The sequence below is a fragment of the Pipistrellus hanaki genome, assembly GCF_964339955.1.
Source record: "Pipistrellus hanaki genome assembly, chromosome: X".
Lineage (NCBI taxonomy): Eukaryota > Metazoa > Chordata > Mammalia > Chiroptera > Vespertilionidae > Pipistrellus > Pipistrellus hanaki.
This window is the reverse complement of record NC_140524.1, coordinates 86,999,014-87,025,616: the sequence shown is the minus strand read 5'-3', so window position 1 is coordinate 87,025,616 and position 26,603 is coordinate 86,999,014. Positions and strand designations below refer to the sequence as shown.

The following is a 26,603-nucleotide window of genomic DNA, read 5'->3' as shown; positions in this document are numbered from 1 at the left end:
CCCAGGACTGGAAGAAGAAGCCCAAAACAGGGGGAGCACTAGGAATGCTGGGAATCATAGTTCTGGTGGAAGATGGATCTCCTAGACACTAGAGCAAAATGAGCCTGGAGCAAGTTACTGTTGCTGTGGGGGATGGGGGGAAAGCAAAGGTGAGAGACATAAGTAAAATCAGAGTGTCTAGGAAAAATTAAAGGAAGATATCCTAAAACTTACTCTAGCACCCACCAAAGCTTGCCATCTTTGAGAATGGACATTATGATAGCTTTGTAATGTAGTATCTTGGCTAGGCTGAACTAAATCTCCCAGAATTCCATTTCCTCATGTATCCAGTTAAAGAAGACTACAAGAGATATTCTTTCACACTAATAGGAGAATGGAAGGGAGGCAGTTGGTATTTATATGTTTATATGTGTGCACGCATGTGTACACACATTGTTGCTGGTATGATATGCTCCCTCACTTTGTTGTCATGAAGTAGCTGTGGGAACTGAAATTGCTCTTTTCCCCTGGATCTTCCATCAGTGTCTCTGGCTTCTTGGCCAGAGATATGTGTGTTTAGCTCTATGGTGAGAGGCCCTGCTAATTCTTGATGCTAACATTAGAGGCAATAGGAACTGACATGCATTTAAAGTATCCTAGTTGAGTTCAAGCCTGTTCCTGACCTTCCGACCTGTCTTCTTTGTGGACTGCAAGCCCAGCTCATGTTTGTTGGGTTCTATCCTGCTTATTATCTTCCTTTCTGGAATGCCTGCCCGTGAACTTGTATGTGAGTTACAATTTCACAGGAAGGTATTGGGAGATTTGTGATTCTTTCAGTTATATATATAGATATATAGATATATAGATATATAGATATATAGATATATAGATAGATTATATTCCCAAATATATATATATATATATGAGATAGATATAGTATATAGATATATGGATTACATATAGATTAGATATAGATATAGATATATATAGATATAGATACAGATATAGATACAGATATGGATATGGATATGGATATGTAGATATAGATGGATAAATAGATAGATAGATAGATAGATAGATAGATAGCTTGATCCCCAGTGTGGGACATGCAGGAAGCAGCCAATCAATGATTCTCTCTCATCATTGATGTTTCTGTCTCTCTCTCCCTCTCCTTTCCTGTCTGAAATAAATAAAAACATATTTTTTAAAAAGTGGAAGGGTTTCATTATATATCTATATATCTATATCTATATCTATATCTATATCTATATATATATCTATATCTACATCTATATCTATATATCTATATCTATACCTATATCTATATCTGTACCAAACCCTTGTTTGTTTGTTTGTTTGTTTTGGAGTAAGATGTTGATAGAGAAAGAGAGCTAGTCTAAAAATAAACACAAATTCAACAAAGCTGATTTAAAATTTTCATTTGTGTTGGAGAAATCCACAGTACCTAACTATGGATGAGAAAGATGTCTCTTCTAATATTTATATTGTTAATGCTCTGCTTCCAATAAGTATCATTAACTTATAGTCTATATAACTTCACTTTTCTCAGCATTTTTAATGGAGTCATGTAACTGATCTTGACTGAGGGAGAGTTGTTTCTCCAAGGGCCTTCATTGACTATAGACTGTTAGAGACAAGAGATAGTTGAGGAAGATGGTGCATCATCTGCTGTGCTACCTTAAATTGGAATATACTGTGACATTGTTAATGTTATACTTAATTTTTTCTAAATAATAAAAGCAATATTTTTACATTGCATCAATTTCTGAAAATAAATACAAAAATACTAGTAAAGATAAGAAATGAGTAATCAAGACTGTAGGAAATACTTTAAAGCTTCATCCAAGCAATCTTAAGCATCTTTCTCCTATTTCAAATTAGAAAGTTAAGAAGCATACCTCTTGAATCAATAATGGTAGAAAAAAATACTAATTAAGAAATGTTGCAGAATTATGATTTTTCTGCTCACAAGACTCTGGTTAGGTTTAATAGCTTTATTAACTTTGTCTTAATTTTTGCTATAACTATTTTTATTATATGGAAGGCCTGGTCATGGTAAATGAAAGTATCACATTTGATCAAGTTAATCATTCAATGAGTATTTTCATTAATCCAAAATGGTCTTTGATTCAGGACTCACAGCCTAACAGCAAAACTTGCCACTAATTTTCAATACAAGGTATTTCAAAAGCTAGCTTCAAGAAGTTAATGTGTTCTAAAACATTATCTAAATATGAACAAATGGCTTTATTATTTCCTCTATCTTGGGCTGTGTCAAAGTTTCCAGGTTTCCTAGAAAAGATTTAAAATGAATTGCTACATATTACTTAAATTGATATACTAAAAGACGTTCTCCAGGAGATTCAAGTGTTGGAGGGAAAAGCAAGTTCACTCATATAACTAGAGTTAGAACACCAATAATGTGAATGATTCACAAATATGTTGGAGAAAGTTTTTATTTCTGTGAAATGATACAAGTGGTCATTTTTCTAAAGACAGGAAGACTCGGTTATTCTTTTTAATTTATATTTTATTGATTTCAGAGAGGAATGGAGAGGGAGATAGAGATAGAAATATCAATGATGAGAGAGAATCATTGATTGGCTCCTGACACTCCCCCTTGGGCATATGCCATGACCTGGAATCAAACTATGTCCTCCTGGTTCATAGGATGATGCTCAACCACTGAGCCATGCAGATCAGGCAAACACTGAGTTATTTTAATTTACTTCTACAACTTTCCACTCAGTTGTTAATATTAGAACACCAGAGTTCTGATGCACAAAATTTGTGCAAGAGTAGGCCTTCACAGCTGCGGCTGCCTGGATCCCTCCCTCACATCCATGGGCAGCTGCAGCACTGGCTTCATCCCAGAAGGATGTCCAGGAGGACGTCCAGTCTAATTAGTATATTACACTTTTATTATTATAGACTAGTGGCCCGGTGCATGAAATTCATGCATATTAAAAGAGAATTAATTAGAGGAAATATTTTAATATTGCTATTTGCCCTTTCTCTATAATAGAAGTATCAGAGATGAAAGAAAATTAGTAAAATGTACATGAAAATCTTCCTCCTGTCAGAGTCTGGGGCATGCCGTGGGACCTAGAGTCAGGTCCCTGCCCATCCACATGCACTTTGAAATCACGAGAGACCCAGACCTGGCTTGCCCCACCCCCGTCAAGCCCCTCAAGGCAGGGGGCACAGCCTTAGGTCCCCTGTCAAGACCCGCCAGATGGGGGTGCAGCCTCAGGTCCCATGGCACCAGCATGAGGGCACAAGTGTATGATGACCATTTGCATATTAGGTCTTTATTATATAGGTTAAGTTTGTTTTTAATCACAGAATGATACTGACAGACACAAAAATAGATTTCAGAAAATCATACACAGTCTATAGGTAAGAAAGCTATAATGCTATTCTCAAGCAATAACTTTTATTGGATGCCAACAAGTCTCAGATGCTACTTTACAATCTCTTTTATTGAAGACATGTTGAGAGTTATAAACCTTCCAGATAGGTGTTTCATAAGCCCAGCATAAGAAACTTGTGATTTAAAACCCTGTGAAAATCTCCCAATAGCTCAAAGAAGAATAACCAGAATGTGGGTAGTGTGTGTGTGTGTGTGTGTGTGTGTGTGTGTGTGTGTGTGTTAATAAGATGCTGGTTTAGTGTAAAGGCTGAGAGTAAAGCTAATACCATGAGGGAGAATAAAGTTATAGAATGTGAGATAGGTACCCCCAAAAGAAGGAAAAATTAAGAAGAATGTCATAGCTTCTCAAGAAATTTCAGGTGTAGAAATAATAAAATACTTTTAAGCATGGGAATAAATGTCTCTTGAACCTGAGGTTGTATAATCAGGGAAAAGGATTGAAAGTTAGAAGAGCAGGGTTACTTTCAAGTGATTTTAAAGACACCAATAGTAGAATAGACTGATAATGAGGCTGGATACAGGTTCCAAATAGAAATACTATGTCTTTTACCAGAATAAAAAGAACTGAGAGAATAGCTGGTCATACACAGGATAGGAAAATAACAGTGAAATGTTTAAATATTATAAATATTTATGAATGTTATCAACTTCTGTAAGTTTTTGTGATTAACTCAGCACAGAAAATCCCCTTTCATTTTGAACTTCATTTTTTTTCAAACTGCTTCCATGGCAGTTCAAACCGAACAAGCTCCATAGTGTATTTTAGGCTCAGAAACTGTCAGAAGTATTTTACTAAGCCTCTATGGAGAGAAGACAAGCAGAGTAAACCAATGTATGAAACACCAGCAATTTTACTGAGTATTTTTAATTTAATGCTGACCAAGGAAAGCCCTTCTAGACAGAAATGAATAAAACAAAACAATGAGTTCACTGATTGTCCATGTACATTTTGAATAATCATGCATGAGTTATCATTATGTCCTTCACTCCCCATGTTTTATAAGCTTATGAAACTCCTAAAGAAGATTTCATTAACCTTAAAAGCCACATAAACATAAGGATTATGGGTTGTATATCTTAAAACATAAGCAAAGCATGCTGTACATTTTAAAGTTACCTCTTAACACCTTGCGTTTCTTGTTCATTTGCACAGATATAGCAAAAGGCAACTTTAAATTGACCTTCCATTTTAATGCAACCAGCCCATGTAAGAAAGAACAAAAAAAATATTCTTGCCCTGGCTGGTTTGGCTCAGTGGATAGAATGTAGGCCTGTGGACTGAAGGGTCCCGGGTTTGATTCCTGGTCAGGGCACATGCCTGGGTTGTGGACTCTATCCCCAGTAGGAGGCTTGCAGGAGGCAGCCGGTCAATGATTATTTCTCATCATTGATGTTTCCAACTCTCCATCCTTATCCCTTCCTCTCTGAAATCAATAAAAAATATATTTTTACGTACATTCTAGAGGTACTAGTTGGGTACAGCCTAAGCTGAGAAACAAAATTACCCCAAAATACAATGTTTTCAGTAAAGTAGAAGTATACTTCTCCTCATTTAATAGACTAGTAGAGGGAAGCCTGGACTGATGGGGAGATTATGTGGAGAAAAGGGAACCCTAGTACTCTGCTGGTGGGAATGCAAACTGTTACAGCCACTATGGAAAACAATGTGGAGTTCCCTCAAAAATTAAAAAAATGGAACTGTCATTTGATCCAGTGATCCTACTTCTAGGAATATAACCTGAGAAGCCTAATATACCAATCAGAAAGAATATATGCACCTCTCTGTTCAAAGCTGTGTTATTTATAATAGCTAAGATCTGGAAACAGCCCTAGTGCCTAACAGTAGATGAATGGGAAAACAAACAAACAAACAAACAAAACACACACACACACACACACACAAATAATAATAATAAAAATTAAAAAACATTTACACAATGAACTACTAGGCAGCTGTATAAAAGAAGAATCCTTACCCTTTGAGACAGCATGGAGGGATCTGGAGAGTATCATGCTAAGTGAAATAAGTCGGTTAGAGAAAGACAAGCATCACATGATCTCACTGATATGTGGAATCTAAGCAACAAAATAAACAGATAAGCAAAATAGATCCAAAATCACAGAAACATGCAACAGACTGAGGGTCCTCAGAGGCAATGAGTTGGTGAGTGGGGAACGGGTTGGAAAGGGTCAATCAAAGAATGTATATGCATGTATGCATTACCCATGGACACAGACAATAGTGGGATGAAGGCTTGGGAAAGGGAGGGACTGAGGAGGAGAAGGGTTAATGGGGGTGGGGGGGAGGAACATCTGTAATAGTTTAAATAATAATGATAATTTATAAAGAAACTAAAGAAATGTGTTGTACCAGAACCGGTTTGGCTAAGTGGATAGAGTGTCAGCCTGCAGAATGAAGGATCCCAGTTTTGATTCAGGTCAAGGGCATGTATCTTGATTGTGGGCACATTTCCAGTAGGGGGCGTGCATGAGCCAGCTGATGGATATTTCTCATGGATGTTTCTAACTCTCTACCCCTTTCCCCTCCTCTCTGTAAATAAGCAATAAAATATATATATTTTTAAAAGCAATGAGTCTTAAAATAGTCTGAAATACATTTTCATAAAGAAATCTGACACTAAGCTGAACTGTGATGAGCAGATTTAAAAGTATGTGTCTTGTTTTTATGTGATTTTGTTCCCTTGAAATTTCAGTAGAGGTTGTTTTACTTGTAGGAGTAACATCCTTAACTATGAGCTTAATATAACCTATCCCTTCCATTTCTTTCCTTTCTTTTAGAATCCTTAGATAACCTCTGATTTTCAAAGAACTCGTTGTGGTTAGATGCCAGCAAATATTATGTACCATTGGTCCTGATATTTATTTGGGCTAAAGATATTGAGGAAATTACAAAGGAGCTTTATTTTTGTGTAGGAGCAGGGAGATGAAGGGGGAGAATAAGAGAGAGATTTTTCATTTCTGGATAAAGCTTTATGGAAGAGAAGCCATTCCATGGAACTGATGACAAAAGATAAATATGTTTTGTGAACCACTTTGCTTTTATCTTAAGTGGAGAGCCTTTTGCAAAACATTTATCTTTACCATGACCAGAGAGTAATTTTAATATGCATGATTAATGGTGCAAATGAAATTAAAATCCCCCTACTATTCAACATCTTCTTTAAGAACAAAACGCTCGCTATATTCTAATTTGAATGAGTAAGATTTCTGAATACTGATGCTTTTTAATTAGGGAAGAAATGTTCTTTTAATTAAGAAAGAGGGTTTGGGGGGTTTTGTTTTGTTTAATTTCTCAATAAGTTAGAGAGTGTCCTCTAGTGGAGAGAATCTCTGTTCTCAGCAATTTTGGAAATGACCAAATGATCCCCAAATACTAGAAGGCTGCACTAAATCACAAGTGAACCTACTAACTGCCCATTGGAATACAATGGTTGAAGGGAAACTGTATTATTTTTCCTCTCAGCACTGTCTTCCGTTCACTTCCCCCCCGCCCCCCCCCCCCACACACACACATTATAGCCTACTTGAAATCCTGCTATATGGCAAGCATTGTTCTCATTTTAGATAGCAAATGATTTTCTTTTATGATCAATTTTAGAGTGCTTCCTTTGGAACCTGGTAAGATTGAGCTGATGGTGCACCTTTCTGGCAAAAAGGCAGCAGAAGCATTTAGTGTAATTTACTGTAGCTTTTACAGATATCAGCTTGAGACAGCAAGAATGCTATTATCTTCAAGACTCCAGGCCTAGCTAACTGATATATTTGATGTGTGTAGTTGGCCAGGTCATAGCTTAAATTATTCTGTTATTGTTTGAAGGCAAGCAAACGAGCAAAATTGAGAGCAAAATGAAATTAATGTGTCTTTCTCGGCTATGTAACTTATGGAGTACTCATGCTTATTTCCCGTATTTCTGGTCAAGTGTAGTAAATAGTATTAGCACTATCATTTGGGTGTCAGAGGTGAAACTGGAGGTGTTTTTTTCACTATCTAAATGGAAGAGGATAAGGAAGAGCTATGGTGCTTGACTCTCTGAATCACATGGATTGCCTTCTCAGAAATTGCATGTTACAACAAATTAGGGCCAAAGATAGAAATGATGGATAGATTTTTTTATAACAAGTAAAATCGTTTGGACTTAAACAAAGTAAAGATAAAATATTATTTCTGTTCTTATATTTGAAAAAAGGAAAGAGGAATAAAGTATTCATAAAAATCCTTCAGCAATCTAACAAATGTCAGATATATCAGAGATATATAAATACTGTGTGTTGCTTATTTTAAAGGTAATGATAAGCAATGAGGCAAGTGTTGTATTTCTGTTAACAGGTAATTTTAAGAACAATGTACAATCATTGCTTTCATACAGATATAAGAATGAACATATGCTAAAGAAATTTTGGCCCTAGCTGGTTTGGCTCAGTGGATAGAGTGTCAGCTTGCAGACCGAATGTTTCAATTCTGGTCAAGAGCAATGTACCTCAGTTGCAGGCTCCTCCCGGGGCCCGGGCTCATGCAGGAGGCAACCAATGTGTTTCTTTCACATTGATATTTCTCTCTTTTCCATTTTCTCTAAAAAGTAATGAAAAATATCCTCAGATGAGGATTTAAATTTTTTTTCTCATATGATATGAAGGGAACAGACAGATTATGACTAAATCAAATGTAAATTCAAAACAGCATGTTTATACAGAGTAAAGAAATGTCAAGAAGAATTCCATGTATAGGGAAAAATAGGGGAGCTAAGAAAGGAGAGGGGGAATGAAGTTAATTAAATCACTACAAGACATGAGAAAATTTATATGCCAGTTACCTACAATTTAAGAGTCCAAAATAGGTCTTTTTAAAAAAATATATATTTTATTGATTTTGTACAGAGAGGAAGGGAGAGAGATAGAGAGTTAGAAACATCGATGAGAGAGAGTCATCCATCAGCTGCCTCTTGCACACCCCCTACTGGGGATATGCCCGCAACCAAGGTACATGCCCTTGACCGGATTCGAACCCAGGACCTTTCAGTCCCCAAGCCGACGCTCTATCCATTGAGCCAAACTGGTTTCGGCCCAAAATAGGTCTTAAACAGTGAAAGGACTAAAATCTCATAACTCACAAAGGTGCACAATAGATAAATTAGTGGTTTTCCACTGAAATAGAAATTCTTTCCTACATTTTTTTGAAAGAGAATATGTTACTGTATCTTAGATGGACTCATCAGTGACTCAATTGTACTTCCTGTATCTCATCTACACCAGCTACCTTTCCACCCACCACTGTCATTATTATGAACAGTTTCCTCTTTCCCAGCCTCCCTGTCCTTGCTCACAGCTTAAGGGCCAAGCCTGAATGTTTTCCAATCATGTTGCTTTTCTGATCCCAGTTCCACTTTAAACAGAGTCTAAGATAAAAAGAAATTGTTCTAGACAGTTAACTGTAACCACTTGCATGAAAATCTCCTATGAATGCTTCTTAAGGATGGAATTCCTTGGAACCTTCCACACTTGTTAAGTCAAAATCTGGTGGAGGCAGGGACAAGTTTTTGGACAAGTTAGAGACTCACTGGCTTAAGGACAAAAATATATATAACATGCTTAACCCTATTCATCTAAACTAAATAAGACTGAAATCTCAGGAGGAGTTGGGGGTGGGTGGTAAAAGATCAACCAAAGAACTTATGAATATGAATAACCCATGTATAGGGACAATAGGGTGGTGAAGACTTGGGGTGGGGGTGGGGGTGGGGCTGTGCTTGGAAGTGTCAATGGGGGTGAGGGGCATCTGTAATACTATCAACAATTAAGATTTAAAATAAAATGAAAGTTAGTGGAAATTTGCAAAAAGCAGGTTAATGGTGGAATTAGGAGATGTAATACTAATGACCTTCCCTATAATTTCTATCAAAATCTGACTATGATTATTTGCAAGTTGAGTATCTGGGACATTAATCCATTAATGACTTTTCTAGGCACTTGGCTAAGTGTTATTTTATCATGTGGTTTTTTTTAACTGAAACTATACTCAGACACACATTAGATAGCAAACACAATAAAGAAAAATTCATAATCATTCTCTGTTGGTTTCATTTTCTTTTCCACTCTACTGCAGTTTAACTACTTATTTATTCAAATCTGTTGATCTTGAATTTTCTTATTATGTCAAGGCTCAAATTCTGAAAAATCATCTTTCCTTTTCTAGATAGCATATATTTTTTATAACATTTAGCTCTAATAAATTCCAATTTTGTGGTATCATATAAAATTAACTTTTGTTTCCAGATCATAATTCAAATTCTGATAACTCATTGCCTAGACTTACTCTGCTCATATTTTTATGCATTACAATTGGTTCCAAAGAGCTATATCTCTGCCTGTGGGATGAGCACCATATTATTATTATCATCGCTTTTAAATACATTTTGCAATGAACCTGGGAACACAGATATCTCTTCAAGGTAGTGATTTTATTCCCTGTGAGACAACACCAGAAGAGAGATTACTGGATCATATAGTAGCTCTGTTTTTGTTTCTTTGAGGAAATGTCCTACTGTTTTTTCATAATGTCTACCTATACCGATGTACATTACCACCAATAGAGTAAAAGGGTTCCTTTTTCTCCACATCCTTTCCAACACTTGTTATTTTTTTTTATTATAGCCATCCTAATAGGTATAAGGTGAGATCTCATTATGTATTTGGTTTGCATTTCCCATATGACTGGTGATGTTAAACATCTTTTCATATACCTATTAGCCATTCGTGATAGCCAAGATACGGAAATACCTAAATGTTAATTGATAGATGAATGGACACAGACATTGTGGTATATATGATGTGATATTATTCAGCCTTCAAATTATTCATCACTTGCAACAACATGGATGAATCTGGGAAATATTATGCTAAGTAAAATAAGCCAGATACAGAAAGAAAAAAACTGCATGATCTCACATGTGGAATCTAAAAAAAAAAAATCATATACATAGAAGAACAGAGTGGAACAGTGGTTAGGAGACTGGGGGAATAGGGAGATGTTGATCAAAGGGTACATATTTGCAATTATGTATGATAAGCAAGTCTAGAGATCTAGTGTACAATATGATGACAATAGCTAATAACACTGTATTACATGCTGGAGATTTGCTAAGAGTAGATCACAGATGCTCTCATTACACACAAAAAAATTAAAAAGTAACTGTGAAAAGATATATTAATTAGCTTGACTGTAGCATTATATGTGTAAAGTGATAATTCTTTACACCTTAAATATATGCAATTTTTATTAAAAAACAAAATATAAAAAAATCAATACATTATATTTTTTGGACCATCTACATACTTGTACTTCTTTAGGAAAGTTATTGACAATATCTATCTACTTAAATTTCTAAGTGAACATGGAATTATTTTCTTGAATTCTGTGACTTATTGGATTTTTAACAGCAACATTAAATCTAAAATATAAATTGGGAATGGACTACAAAATATTTATTTTTTTATCTAAGACTTTGCAAACATTCTGTATGTATATATGTATTTCATAAAACCTTTGATCTGACTCAATATGACTTTGTGGTTCATTTATTCACAACCATTTCTGATCATACTTTGTTTTTATTGCTAGTATAAATAATATCTCTACTAAATTATATTCACCTGGTATCCAGATCATGTGTGATATAGATTTTTAGGTAACATATACCATTGCTAGCCATAGGGTTTTACTCTTGAGGCTGGCAAAACCATAATAAAAACCATTGTTTCCTAGAGAGTATGGTTAAAAAAATAGTTTAAAGCCAAATTCACAATAGCTAAAATATAAGAACATTAATCTGCTACAAATCATCTACTTAAAAAAAAAAACCCTCAAATTTCACAGACTTCAATTGTCTATTGCCAATAGGGTCTCAGTATGCTGAGATAGATCCTCCTACAATTTAATATTGGGTATATTGCATCTCATTTTAAAATTTCATAAGCCAGATTTTAATGATTTTAAAATTAATGACCTTTAGATTTACATTCTCTGTTGTTTTCTATTTTGGATATTTTGTCTCTATTGAGTTCTTTAAGGGCATTTAAAAATATTGTTTTATTGATTTTTTAAATTTTTTAGAGAGAGAGGAAGTGAGAGAGATTAGTGACATTTTCTCCACAGGCAATCATCAGAACAATAAATTATATCTTGATTTGCAGCATTTGGCAATTTATGGGTCAATATTCCCACCGTGGTTGATTGCAAGCTACCAACATAATTTCACTAAATGTGCAGCTGGGAAAAGATGTGCAGTAGTACACTATTATACAATATTTCTGCCATATGGATACTATAGATGAATAATGTAGCAAAATAATTAGGGAGTTTTGAATATCTATTAGCCTTTGTTTTTAATATTGTATTTTAATTGTAAGCTTCTATAATTTAATTTCAAATAATTACTGTGTTTAACAACCTGCTTACCAAATTTCTGAAAATGTAATAATGGACTCTCACAAGCTGGTATGAACTGACTCCAGTCCTCAAGTGAAATAAAATCTGAATGAGGAGGCTCTGCATATGCAATATTGAAGGCTAGTTTATAAGATGGACTTAGCCTACTGTGATAAGTTGCAGACAAATTATCTTTAATAAGTGAAGCTTTTATAAAAGTAAGGCATGGAAAATACAAGTTTGAAAGGTATTAAGCATGTTATTAAGTGATTTGAAATTATTTGATGAGCTACTACTATATTTAAGATACTGTAATGTGCCCTGGTAATATATAAAGGTAAATACAGATATAATTTCTACCTTTGGAGAATGAACACTAGTTGCTGGATTAGACCTGCAAACAAACAAAATATTGTGAGATATATATATATATACTTATATATATATATATAAAAGGCTAAGCGACTATCATAGCCAAAACAACTGAACAGACGACTGAACAGGCTGTGTGAAGCAACCAGGCTAGCAGAGGGGTTATTGAGGGATGACCAAATGACTGAGCAGCAGGCTGTGTGGGATGGCCAGGCCAGCAGGGGGGTTAGTAAGGGGCCACCAAACAACTGAGCAGCAGGCTGCATGGGGCTACCAGGCCCATAGGGGGGCAGTTGGGGGCGACCAGACTGGCAGAGGGGGCAGTGAGGGGGGGCAGTTGGGAGTGACCACACCAGCAGGGGTGCAGTAAGGGGCGACCAGGCCAGCAGGAGGGCACTAAGGGGCGACCAGGCCAATGGGGGAGGGCAGTTGGGGGCAACCAGGCAGCAGGGGCCGGCAGTTGGGGGTGACTATGCCTGCAGGGGGGCAGTTAAGGGTGACTACACCTGCAGGGGGGCAGTTGGGGGTGACCATGCCAGCATAGGGGGGCAGTTACTTGCATCAGGCAGCCAAGCAGGTGAGCAGTTAGGAGCCAGTGGTCCCAGATTGTAAGAGGGATGTCCGAGGGGTCCCAGATTGGAAAGGGTGCAGGGTGGGCTGAAGGAACTTGCCCCATGCACAAATTTTGTGCACTGGGCCTCTAGTGTATTATGATAAATACAGGTATGTTATGAGAGCTATGGGAGGAGATGACAGAGTGACTGACTGATATCACCTCTGTGGTACTTTCCCAGTAATTTATAGCCTCAATTTAATCATGTGGAAATATCAAGCAAACCTATATGGAAGAGCCTTCTATAAAATAGCTGACCATTCTTATTTATAAGTTCTTGAGTCGCTATAATTTCATTAAAAAGCTGTAAAGTCCAGTCACTGTGGTTCAGTGGTTGAGCATCAACCTATGAACCAGGAGGTCATGGTTTGATTTTTGGTCAGGGCATATGCCCAGGTTGTGGCTCAATCCATGCAGGGGACATGCAGGAGGCAGCCAATCAGCGACTTTCTCTCATCATTGATGTTTTTATCTTTCTTTCCCTCTTCCTTCCTCTCTGAAATATTTTTTTAAATAATAAAAAAAAACCATTAAGAACACATATTTTATAAATTTGACAACAGTTGAAAATACCTGAAAATATATTATTTAAAAAAGATTTTTTCATTCATTCAATGAAGTGATTACAATGTTACCTGCTAGCCTGTCTAAAATAAGAGTGTACAGATAATTTTATAACATGTCTATCACTTCTCTTGACAGGTGACTCAGCTAATCTAACCTGCAGAGCTTTCTTTGGGTACAGTGGAGATGTCAGTCCTTTAATTTATTGGATGAAAGGAGAAAAGTTTATTGAAGATCTGGATGAAAATCGAGTTTGGGAAAGTGACATTAGGTAAAATATATTTTTTTCTTTTACCTTGTAGTCAAGATTAACATTTATTCTGTTGGTGTCAAGAAAGTAAGCTAAAAGAAAATATTTTTTTGTTTTGTTTTGTTTTACTATTATAATGAAAACATTGAGACATATACTGGCAAAGAGGCAAAACACTGTTAAGAGCCTATGAAAATGTAAAACATGAATGCCATTTGTAAAGAATTTAAGAGAAATAAAAAGGAGTTTTTCATTGAGGAGTGAACTGAATGTGAGACAGATCAAAATATAGAAAATGTGATATTGTGCCTTTTTTTTGTAAGAGCTTTTTTTTTTTTTTAATTGTTAAGAGGAAATACTAACAAGGTAAAAGGATTCAACCAAACACAATCTCTGTCATTTCCTTTTATATGTTTTCATATTTGAGGCAGCAAGTAGACTATAAAGTACTTGGTAGGAATGATAAAAAATCATTAAATGTTTTAATTACCTTTTTAGCCTGACTTTAAGGTCTAAATATGAATATAGTGGAAGTGATAGAGAATAAGCACTCAAAATACCATCTATTTGAGGACATAATTCTTTTTTAAAAAAAATATTTTATTGATTTTTTTTACAGAGAGGAAGAGAGAGGGATAGAGAGTTAGAAACACCTATGAGAGAGAACCATCAATCAGCTGCCTCTTACACATCCCCTACCAAGGTAATGCTCTTGACTGGAATAGAACCTGGGACCTTTCAGTCCGCAGGCCAAACTCTATCCACTGAGCCAAACCGGTTTTGGCTTGAGGACATAATTCTTAAGCCTCTTTTAAAAAACAATTTAAGTATTCAGGTATTCAGTTATGACTAAAATTATGCTTGGGCATAGATACTCATTTCTTATTGATCTTAGAGAAAGGAGGAGGAAAGAGAGGGAGAGAACCATCAATATAAGAGAGAAACATCAGTCAGTTGCCTCTGGCACACGCCCCGACCCGGGATCAAACTTGCAACCTGGATATGTGACCTGACCTGGAATCAAACCTGACACCTCTTGGTGTATGGGACAAAGCTCCAACCAACTGAGCCATATGGGTCAGGACCATAGATATTGATTTTTAATCATAATGTACACAAGCAAGGATAGTAATAATAATTACGTTAAGACTAAGTCCAGCTGAAACTGGTTTGCCTCAGTGGATAGAGCATCAGCCTATGGACTGAAAGGTCCCAGGTTCGATTCCAGTGCTGGGTATGCAGGAGGCAGCTGATCAATGTTTCTCTCTCATCAATGTTTCTAACTCTATCTCTCTCCCTTCCTCTCTGTAAAAAATCAATATATATTATTAACAAAAAAAGACTAATTCCAAATGCTGATCATTTGTAAACACTCTCCCATCTAAAGGTCACAACTTCTGGGAGAACATGAGCATTTTATCAAAGATTCATCTTCTTGAAAGAGGACACTTTTAATAACAAGGGCTTTTAAACTTGATCAAAGGTATAAAGGAAAAAGTTTTTCAGCAAAATATAAAAACACATAAAACTGCCATCTAAGGTTATTTCTTCTAGGATTTTTTTCCCCTGGCAACAGCTACACAAGAATCTTATACTCCAACTGTGTTCTGAAATGCCCAGATGGGCAATCCTCCAATATGTACTACAGTGTTCCCCTGCCATTTATCATTTACTCATACACTTTGAAATGCTAACGTTAAAGAAGAATAACAAATCTCCTCATTTCCCCCCTTTCCCTTTTTGTGGGTGGTCAGGGAATGTTCCAGAAAGGTATTATTCTTTAATTATGCATTAGAAAGTGTTGTGCAGAGATGAGTTGCCAGACAGATGGGAAGGTAAAGGAGGCTGAAATGCTTTGAACAGGGAAAGGAAGCTTTAACTCTGAAATTTTGCATTTGCTCAGAAAGATTGCTAAAATCTTCAACAGTGAGATTAGTGAACATTTACCATTAATTTTAAATGTCACAATGAAGCACTTCATCAGAATACTTTGTCTACATGTTTATAACTTCATATTTCTTTAAAAACAGGCAATTGATTTGTATAATTTTTTAAAAGGCCAGGTTGGAGGTTTCAACTGAAATGTCAATATACCTCAAAATCTTTCTATTCTTCCTTATTTTTTATTAACCTGTATATAATTAGTCCTCTAGCCTAAGACATTAGACTATCTTATCTCACCTTTACATCATATTTCTTCTTAAAGGGAAAGCAATCCTAAACTTTTCTTCAAGGTCTCTCTCACCTCTTTATTATGACAGTGCGATTGTCCTGTTAAGAGAGATAATGAACTGCAACTTCATTAACATTTACAAAGACAAACTTACTCATTAGAAATGAGAAGGGCATGGTATGATTTTGTTAAAATAGCATAAATCCATAGCTCAATTTGAAGTAAAGATGCTGTAGGTATTTTCACATCAGATTTAGATTCATCTACTTTATTTTTTTTATTTTTTTGTCGTGTATGTGTATGTTTGTGTGGGGTTTTTTGTTTCGTTTTGCTTTATATTTTAGAATTCTCAAGGAGCATCTTGGGGAACAGGAAGTTTCCATCTCATTAATTGTGGATTCTGTACAAGAAGGTGACTTGGGAAATTACTCTTGTTATGTTGAAAATGGAAATGGACGTCGGCATGCCAGCATTCTCCTTCACAAACGGGGTGAGTATAACCTTCTAAGCTTGAGTGGTCAACTGAACCTATAATGAGAGGGAAATAAGTGGGAACCAGAAAAATAATGGTTTTTCTACATAAATTTATTCTAAATAAAATAATCACATTAACATTCAGTTTATCAAGGCAGATAACACAGTAGATGGGAGACTAGCTCAGACTCTAGAGTCAAATTTGGATTTATTGTTTTGCTTTAATACCAACTGTATAACCTTGGGCATGGTATCTAACTTCCCTGTGCTTCAGTTTCCTGATACATGTCAACTCTTCACTGTGTTTTAAGATGAAGGAGACAAGAAGTAAAGACTTAGGCATAAAGCATATACAGAGGAAGTATTTAGTTAAATATAACTTATTAGTGTTAGAAAGAAGCAAATCAATGAAAAATAACTGACATAGTTTTTTTTTTTAAATATATCTTACTGACTTTTGTACAGAGAGGAAGGGAGAGGGAAAGAGAGTTAGAAACATCGATGAGAGAGAAACATCAATCAGCTGCCTCCTACACACTCCCTACTGGGGATGTGCCCACAACCAAGGTACATGCCCTTGACTGAATCAAACCTAGGACCCTTGACTCCACAGGCCGACGCTCTATCCACTGAGCCAAACTAGTTAGGGCTGAAGTAGTTTTAAATCCAAGATTGTGTTCCCTATTAGAGGGTTATTCCTTTAGTGTAAAAATATGTCCAATGGATTCCCCATTGTATTACTTATTGATATTTTTCTGCCTTGGATGACTTTTACATGTGCAATATCATCCCATGATTAATGACGACTCATTCATTGTGCATTAATGAATTATTATTCAACTATAATTTATTAACAATGATCAAGTAAGATAGATTGTAGATGATTGCAACATCTGCCTCACTAAATCTGGTCCCACAACAGTCCTAATGCCTTGTGTACAAGGTTAAAATATTATATATAAATATATTGAATTGTTTGAAATTAGTAATAATTATAAAATTTGATCCATTTTAATTGGTGAAAGGTTTCATATGCAAGAGAAAAATATTTTTCCATATTATGCTAAGTGAAAACTCTCCAGTTTTTGCAACAACTACACTTGGTGTTCTCTTACTCAGCAAATTCACAATGATTTTAAATTCAAAGTATATGTTTAATCCTAGACTCTTTGAGGTTTGAAAATAAAAAGAACATTAAAGACTATATCCCCCCACTTTACTGGGCAATAGAATCCCTTTGAATAATGTTACTTAAAACTATTAAAACAGACACCTTTGTTGTCAAGGTGACCGCAATATTAAAATATTCTACTTTGGAAGAATGTAAGGGAAAGGTAAACAGCATTTAGCAATATGATTGTTTCTTTCTCCAGCCAACATATTTATTCAGTCAATGGAGGAATTTAGAGTAGAAATATATTATATATCTAAAAGAATAAAAATTGCTTCTCAGGGCTGGAAACACTTAATTGTTATGTAATTGAACTACTCCACAAAATCTTCCCAAGTTATCGAATAGCTTATACTGGATCATATTCCTTCTCAAGGAAGCCAATTCTATCTTTGGAAAGCCTAACTACTAGAAAAGCATCCCTATTTCACTGTCTGCCCCTTGAATGCAGTTCTGGACTTTTATTTATTTATTTATTTATTTATTTATTTATTTATTTATTTATATTTTATTGATTCTTTACAGAGAGGAAGGGAGAGGGACAGAGAGCTAGAAACATTGATGAGAGAGAAACATTGACCAGCTGTCTCCTGCACACCCCTCACCAGGGATGTGCACACAACCAATGTACATGCCCTTGACCGGAATCGAACCTGGGACCTTTCAGTCCACAGGCCAACATTCTATCCACTGAGCCAAACCGGTTTCGGCAAGCCCTTTAAAAGTTTGATGACAGTCAACATGATCCTTCTGGATCTTTACTTTCCAAGATTCAACTTATTTAGTCTTATTCACTCTTCCTTTGTGTGTATAAATTATTTTCACCATCCTGACCATTGTCTTCAGTAAGCTCTAATCAAAGAGTCTAAATTATTCCCCAATAAGGGAAGTAGTAGAGAGAATATGTAGGGCATCAATGAAAATCTGTTTACTTGAACAACATATATTTCATTTTGGGACAAGGTAGGAGTGACTGTTAAGTATTATAATAAGGAGAGAAGAAGAAAAATGAAATGTATCTAAGGAGGATGCAACTATTAAAGTTCTGTTCTTATAAACAGGCACATAGCCAGGAAAGGTTAAACACCCAAGGCTTATTTTTAGCATGTGTGACCTAAGGTTAAGTTGCCCATAGCTAGAAAAACTTCCAGCACCACAAAACTAAATGGTTGAAGAGTCAAGGAAACTGAAAAAAAATTTTCACAATAATGTCTGACTACCTAAACATAAAGAGGAAAATTGTGGCCAATGTTAAAGCACCTTTCAATAGCTATATCTTCCCCAATGTTTTACAAATTTCTATTTCTACCAACAGCATTTTATTCTTAGTAAAATAAAAGCATTAAGAAACCAAAAAAATCCTCCAAGGTCATATTCTAAAAGTTCCTCTTAAAGTTAGTGAGTGCCTTCTTTTTTTAAAAAAAATATTTTATTGATTTCAGAGAGAAAGAAAGAGAGAAAGAAAGAGATAGAAACATGAGTGATGAGAAAGAATCATCAACGAGCTGCCTCCTGCACACACCCTACTGGAAATCAAGCCCACAACCGGGCACTGAGCCACACCGGCCCTCACTATGCCTTCATTCTCATTCTAAGGGAGCTACAACAAATAAGTCATCAATTCACAAAGGCAACAACACATCCAATGTCCTGTCCTTGAGAGATTTATAATTGTGTGGAATTGTTATCAGAGAAATGCGTAGATGGTCTTCCACTATTGCTGGTGGGAGTGAGGTTCATGGGGTACCACTGGGATAAGCATTTCCGGAGGCCCCCATGAGAGGATAGGATGTGGTAGAAAGCTTCATTTTTATGGAATTACATCCCTCAGGTGACAAAGTCCCATTTTCCTTAATCCAGTCCTAGAAGAGGTACAGCTAGGGATTAAGCAGAGGTAGAAGCAAAGCCAGTGTCCAGAGTGTCTCCGTTCCATGGTAGACCTGGGTCTGGTTTAGCATTAGGCTAGTTATAATCTGTCAGTCCATTGTATATGAGATCCACATGGCTATGGGCCATATGGGAGAATATACAGGAGCCAGGAGAGCACCCTCCCCACCCCCCTGCAACAAGAGTCCCAAGAGTCCCGAGAGAGTGAGAGAGAGAACTCCTTTGTTTAGGAGCTTAAGTATCTGAAATCTTCACACTTGTAATTGGCCAAGCCTACTCTGGCCAATGACCTGATCCAAGGTGTGACTGACAGATGAGGACCTTCCCTGTTTCACCCAGGCTTTGCTGGGCATGCATCTAAACTGCAGCTTCCTTGAGAAGCTGCACAAATGTCATGTCTGTAAACTGGCCTTCCCTTTGCTCCTTTCCTCTTATTAATAACCAGGTTTATTGCAACAGTTTCAGAATGATCTATCCCAACTATTTGTGGGGAAAAAGAGATGATGTTGATTAACTTATGGTTTCACTTCAAGTTCACCAGCTCTGCAAGTTTCAAAAGGTTTGGGCACACACAGAGCATGTAAGCTAATAATTTGGGGTTTTGATCACAGTGTCCCTGAAAGAGTCAAATTGCTGTCTTGCTAGCAATTAGGTCAATTATCAGATGAGTTGCTATATTACTCACAAGACTAAAGCTGAGAGAAGGAACTGGAAGCTGTCACAGTTAATCATATTTTACTGCCATTGATTCATAAATCCCTTAACTTATCATACAGGCTTTCAAAGTCTTTCTTTTTAAGACATCTCTAGAGAGGTATGTTAAAGCATTTGAAGAACACAGATTTTTTTTTCAAACCACGAATTATCAGTTCTGACAGGTGAACTTGCCAGGACACATCTTTGCCAAAGTTACCTAAGCATTTTTCCCTCCACTATTACTTTTTCTTCAATATTGTTTATTAATAAAAGTGATTCTAGAGCCTTCCAATGAGTGGTATGGGTCCTTGGAGATTTTACTCACCTGTATAAAATGAGTCTTCCTAAATGCATAGAGGATACTGCAATAAATATTTCAGCTAGAACTAAGCTGGGCTAGATTCTGGACCAACCTTTTATCTAGAGGAAAAAGGTGTAGTTCCACAAAAACTGGCTGAAAATTTACCAGAGAATTAGACCATTGAAAACTTTGCTTGAGAATATTCCAAGTTGTTTATTCCTGCAGAGAGGATACACATTTGGACAGTTAGGATTATGGCAGACCTTCAATATAGACATATTTCATATTCTATACAGAGAACTAGGTGCAGTGAAGAGAGACAAAGAATTCTTTAAATTGCACTGATATTAAGCATTCCTAAGGGCCATTGGGCCATATTAGTCTTTGATTGTCCTGCCTCTTATTTCTCACTCTAGTCCTTGGCCTGACAAGTTTGAAAATTAGGCCCTGGCTTTACAAAGTACCAAAGTACAGTTGATACATTCACTACTGTGTCAGTTCTTGTCCCACTATTGTTCATACGTGACTGAGTTCCATATATAAGACTCTGAATATTTTACCCAGATGTGCTTGCTTTGGTTTCTAATAGTGGGGATCTAACTTGACTTGCATCAAACAAAACCCTAAGCTTTCCAATTCCCTCCATTTTTACAATTTCCATTTCCCTGATGCAAACAATTCCCCAGATGGAAACTGTTGGGGTTCAGAGTAGGCCAACCCAAAATATCCCATAATGACATATTGATTACTTTGAATTAAAGTCACTTAAGAAACTTCCAATGTAAGAACACTCTGACCTCTCTCTCTGCCCCTTCTTAAAACAGGAGATGAGCCAGGACCGGTTTGGCTCAATGGATAGAGCGTCGGCTTGGGGACTGAAGGGTCCCGGGTTCGATTCCGGTCAAGGGCATGTACCTTGGTTGTGGGCATATCCCCAGTAGGGGGTGTGCAAGAGGCAGCTGATCGATGACTCTCTCTCATCGATGTTTCTAACTCTCTATCTCTCTCCCTTCTTCTCTGTATAAAATCAATAAAAATATATTTAAAAAAAAAAAAAAACAGGAGATGACTCTCCCATGTGAATAGTGCCCACCCTGCAACTGAAGGCTAAGAGAGATACCCTTATCACTAGAGTTTAGAAATCCAGAACAAAAAGCTCACATAAATAAACCTTGGTGCCTCTTTATTTATTTATTGCCCAAGCTCAAACCTTGCTTAGATTTCTTACTAATGAATACTAACATTTTTTTGTCCTGTCAATTCCTCAGAAGTTTATTATTCCTTAGTCTAAAAATATTAAAAGGTGCCCTCTTCAATCATTTCTCTAAGCATTATTATGTTATCTTGAGCATCATTTATGATTTCCCATGCACACTTATTAAATTGTCTTTTCTCCTCTTAATCTGGTCTTGTGTCAATTTTATTATTAATCTATCCATAAGAACTCAAGAAGGGCTAAAGGGAAATTTTACCCTTCCTACCTAACAATACCCAGTAGGACTGGCTCTGGCTCAGGCCTGGCTGCTCTTATACATCCATCAGCCAGTCATAATTTCTTCTTCATTCTCTGTGGGTTTGGTCCATACTCTAACTGTGGCTGATATCAAAGTGTGGACATCATTATTATCGGGAGCAAAGCTGTTTAGTGGTTTAAGGGTATGAACTCTGGAGCAAGGTTATCTATTTAAAACCCAACTAGCTATGCTATCTTAGGCAAATTACTTAATTTCTGAGAGCCTCAAATTTCTCTTCTATAATATGGTGATGATGATGATAGTAATAATAATGACTTCCCTAAAGAGAAGCTCTGAGAATTAAATAAACTCATATATGTCAATACAAATCACTATGGCTGACACATGTTTAGCACCCAATAAATATTAGCAGGTAATACACGATTTCTCTGCCCCAACTACATGATATTCTGGGCAATGTAGGGATGCAGTAATAATGTGTTTCATTAAAAAGTCCTCAAATCTAATTTCTCTTTTGTTAAAATGATCAGCTTTACTTCCAACAATTTTATTCAATTTGACTCTATATTTTACCTTTTGATAGATTTACTTTAGTTTGAGTGTACTGTTCTAGAGGAGATCTTCAGTCATTTGTTCATGAAGCTAATGATAATTATAAGAGCATGCAATGTGTCTGGCACTGATAATATTAAATGAATGGAAAACAAGAACCAATATATTTTGGAATGCTATCATCTACTTTTTAAAATTGCATTGATATTAAGCATTCCTAATATTGTGCTTGTAGTGAATGTTTGACTTTGAAACTGTCAAATTAAGGGGATGCTCATTATCTATCAATACTATTCTGAATAGTTATATTTAAATACATTGATTATAATAATATGGCAGTTCATTCATCATGAAGTAGTTTGGGAATTAGCAAATTATCTAGCTAAGAGACTAGCACTAGTTAATAATGATAAACATCTAGATTTTCTCTATTCTCCCTCAAACTCATTTTAATTCTTGCACACAATAGTCTCTCCCCCTCCAAAGAAAGTAATCAATAGGAATTACAGTTGTTCAATAAACTCCCTAGGCCTCAGAATATCTTTAGTAATGCAATTAACATGCACATCATTTAGGATGAATTTTTTTAAAGCCAGATGAATTTAGACCAGGTGGACTCCTTCTTCTAATTAATCTTTTTTGTAATATGTACCCCTATCCTTGTTAGTATTTACCTAGTGCATTTATTTACTGAGAGATATAGTAAGACCAAAGAACAATTTAAACCTCTCTCAGGACTCATCTTTGACATATTTAACCACTGGTTTCAGAAAATGGAAAGCCAAACTTTTCTAGATATCAAAATGTTCTCATTATCTATATGGTGGCATCTCCCTAGAAAGGCAGTGACCCATTAAAAATGAAATAGGCATCCAGGAAATACTCAGTCATTTGCTGTGGGGGAGAAAAATAATTTTCCCTTTATCCTTCTAGGTTCTTGGCTGAGATACCCCCTGTAATAAGAAGCCAGATTAACAGGGGGAAAAGATACAGAATTTCAATAGCGTGTAAACCTCCTGTATACAGGGGGGATACTCAGGGAAACTGAGTAACTTCTCTGAATGGCCCCTGCCACCACCTTAAATACCTTCAAGCTAAAAGCCAAGTATGATGTTGGGGTGGGGGTGGGGGTGCATTATGGGAGATTACCAGGAAAAGCACAATAAACAAAGAGGATAAGGTTGTTATGTAAACATAAGTTATTGCTTTCTCCAGTGATAAGTGTTTCTAGAAATTTAAAATCATTTTTCTCTTTCCAATACAGAGAAGGAGAAACCCTTCAAATGAGAGGTTTTTTTTTTTTTAATAAATGTAAATGTCTCTTACAAAAGAGTAATTTCTTGATTTTCAGAGCTTATCCTGTGTCTGCTGTTTCTTAAAAATAATCAGCCTAAAATAATCCTTATGCCAAAAAGGCATATTTTTGGATGGTATATTCTGCTCCCCTTTATAGCTTATGCATTGCCAAAATATTAAGGAACTTGAGTTATGTTGCTGCAGCATCTGCAAATCAGAGCCATCAGGTTTAACAAATTTTTTTCCTTGGGTGAGATCAGACATTTTGTATTCAAATTTTTCTTCTGTCCTATAGCAGTTTTCTTACTTCTCTATTCTCCAGTTGTACAAGACATCTAAACAGCTTGCCCAAATATTTGTTCTTGTTAACTAAATGCCAAAAAAAAAAGAATAATACCTGGAGGCTATTATAAATCCAGGAGCACATACTGTCCACTACTAGTTATTTCATATATTTCAGTCATTTGATTGCCACCAAAACTACCAATGGAAACTGAACTTTTCAGCTATTTCCTTAGACATGCAATATATGATTTAAGTGAGCTTAATTCCAACTTACTTACTTTTTACCTCTACACTGGGATATCTCTTCAAAGGTCTGTTGATTGTAGGTTTTTTTTTTTTTTTTTTCTGATCAGCTACAGTAAGGAGATTTATTATGTAGCATAGTTTTGCATTTTAGTAATTTTGGTCATTCAATTATATTCAGTGTGGACTAGAATATCCAGGCAGCATCTTTGTTAGGAAAAAAGAACCACTGGTCGGTGATAATTAGCTTATTTATCAATTAATAATTAACTGCTGGTCACTGATAATTAGCTTATTTCTCAAGTAATAATTAACAAAGGGATTATCCTGGACAAAACCAAGATTGGGAGCCAAGAATGATAAGCCCTTCAGTTTTTATCATTCTTGGTGAACTAATCCAGTGGACCAAAGCTCTTAGTATTTAATTATACACTGGCATAGCTATTAGAAGTTCTTTATTTGCTCTGTTGTATTTTTAACTTATTTTCTCAACTAAATGTAAATTCTCGATAAAGATCTTTAACTGGTACCTTTTCTTATATGTTTTATTATACATAACCCGCTGCAGTGAGTGGGATGATTAAGTGTATTCTGAGTAAAATGAACTTTGCAGCAGAATTTCTCAATCTTGTCACTATTGAGGTTTATGGCCAGATAATTATTTGTTTTGGGGTAATTCAATGTGTTGTCCTAGACATTGTAGAATGTTTAGCAGCATTCCTCACCTCTACCCATTAGACGCCAAAATTACCTTTTCCAGTTGTGACAAATATTATCTTAAAAATTGTGAAATGTCCCCAGGAAACAACATTGTCACCAGTTGAGAACCAGTGACCTTTAGTACGGATATCAGAAGGATGAGTATTTTAATCTTGAAAACCCTCCAAGATTATATCAGATGTAATTGGAAATACAAGAGAATGGGTGCTTGTTATGCCATGGGAAATGATGAATAGTTTCCTCTTGAAGAGTCAACTAGAAGTCACTAGAGCAATGCTTCACAATCTTTTTGTTGTTACTGCAATCTTTTCAATACACACAAATCACCTAGGGAGTTTGTTGAAAAGGGATTCAAATTCAATAGTCTGGGGTGAGACTCAAGACTTTAATTTCAAACAAGTTCCTTATTTATGCTGACAGTGTTGGTCTGTGGACCACAATTGTCATGCCAAGGTCTTTGCCTGGACAATAGATCCTCTAATAAACTTGGCAGTATCTAATAGGTAAAGAGCAACTAGCTCTCTTGAGTTCACTGTTTCCATGACAGAGAAATGAAGGAGGAAGGAGTAAAACCAGTCACTGGGACTAATTCCAACTAATTGCCTCATTCTTCTTACATGGTCAACACTTTTGAACCTATTTGAACATTGCCCTCATACTCTTAATGAGGTTACTTGCCTCATGTATTCAAAGAAATCGTGCTTTATAGAACACATTTGCTACTCAGAGAGATGTCTGAGGGGGCACTCTCTTCAAGTATTAAATAATTAACCTTTTAAATGAAGAGAACTCTCACTGTTGGACATAGTTCTTATATAATTTTCTTTTTTAAAAAAGGAAATCTGCCTGACCAGTGTGGCACAGTGGTTGAGCATCAACCTATGAACCAGGAAGTCACGGTTCATTTCCTGCTCAGGGCATGTGCCTGGGTTGTGGGCTCAATCCCCCAATAGGGGACATGCAGGAGGCAGCCCATCAATGATCCTCTCTCATCATTGATGTTTCTATCTCTTCCTCTCCTTTCTTCTGTAAAATCAATACAAATATATTTTTAAAAAATAAAAAAGGAAATCCACTTAGAAATGGTTCAACAACATATATATGGACATATATTTCAGCCTATGCGAATAGCAATTACCAAGGAGGAACAAGATATACGATGGGCAGTAAATACTGCTAATTTCCTCTTTTGAATATTTATATTCAGTTAAATTTCAATTATGCATAGTAAGGAAGTGCTGGCATAGTATGAGAAAGGCACTGCCACATATTATTAATCAATAATACGACAGCAAGGAGACAAAGAAAAAATAACACCCTAATACCAACTGTATAAATAGTATGTGTTCAAAAGTCCAATTCATTTTATTTTTTAAAGTATAGTTGGCATACAATCTTATTTTTGGTTATGTTAGTTTCAGATTTGTAATATAGTGATTCAACATTTTGTTAACATAAGAAAACAACAACATTCAAACCTGTAAAAAAAATTTTGGGAGTTTATTTGAGCCAAATTGTAGACAATTTCTAGGAAGCAGAATTTCAATGTATTGAGACAGTGCTCCTGAGAATGGCAGTTTTGCACCTTGTTTTATACATTGCCATCAAAAGAGGAGATGTGAGTTACATGAAACCATTGGTGATAGATTAGAGAG

General features: G+C 35.9%; 1 protein-coding gene across 1 annotated transcript in view; it reads left to right on the top strand.

Annotated features, from left to right (window-relative positions):
- IL1RAPL1 (interleukin 1 receptor accessory protein like 1) overlaps positions 1-26,603 on the top strand; it is a 1,280,256-nt gene that overhangs the window by 1,222,778 nt on the left and 30,875 nt on the right. Inside the window, exons 7-8 of the mRNA XM_084869596.1 lie at positions 13,564-13,696; positions 16,193-16,338. Of these exons, the coding sequence (XP_084725722.1) occupies positions 13,564-13,696; positions 16,193-16,338 (279 nt within the window). The remainder of the gene's footprint in view (positions 1-13,563; positions 13,697-16,192; positions 16,339-26,603) is intronic.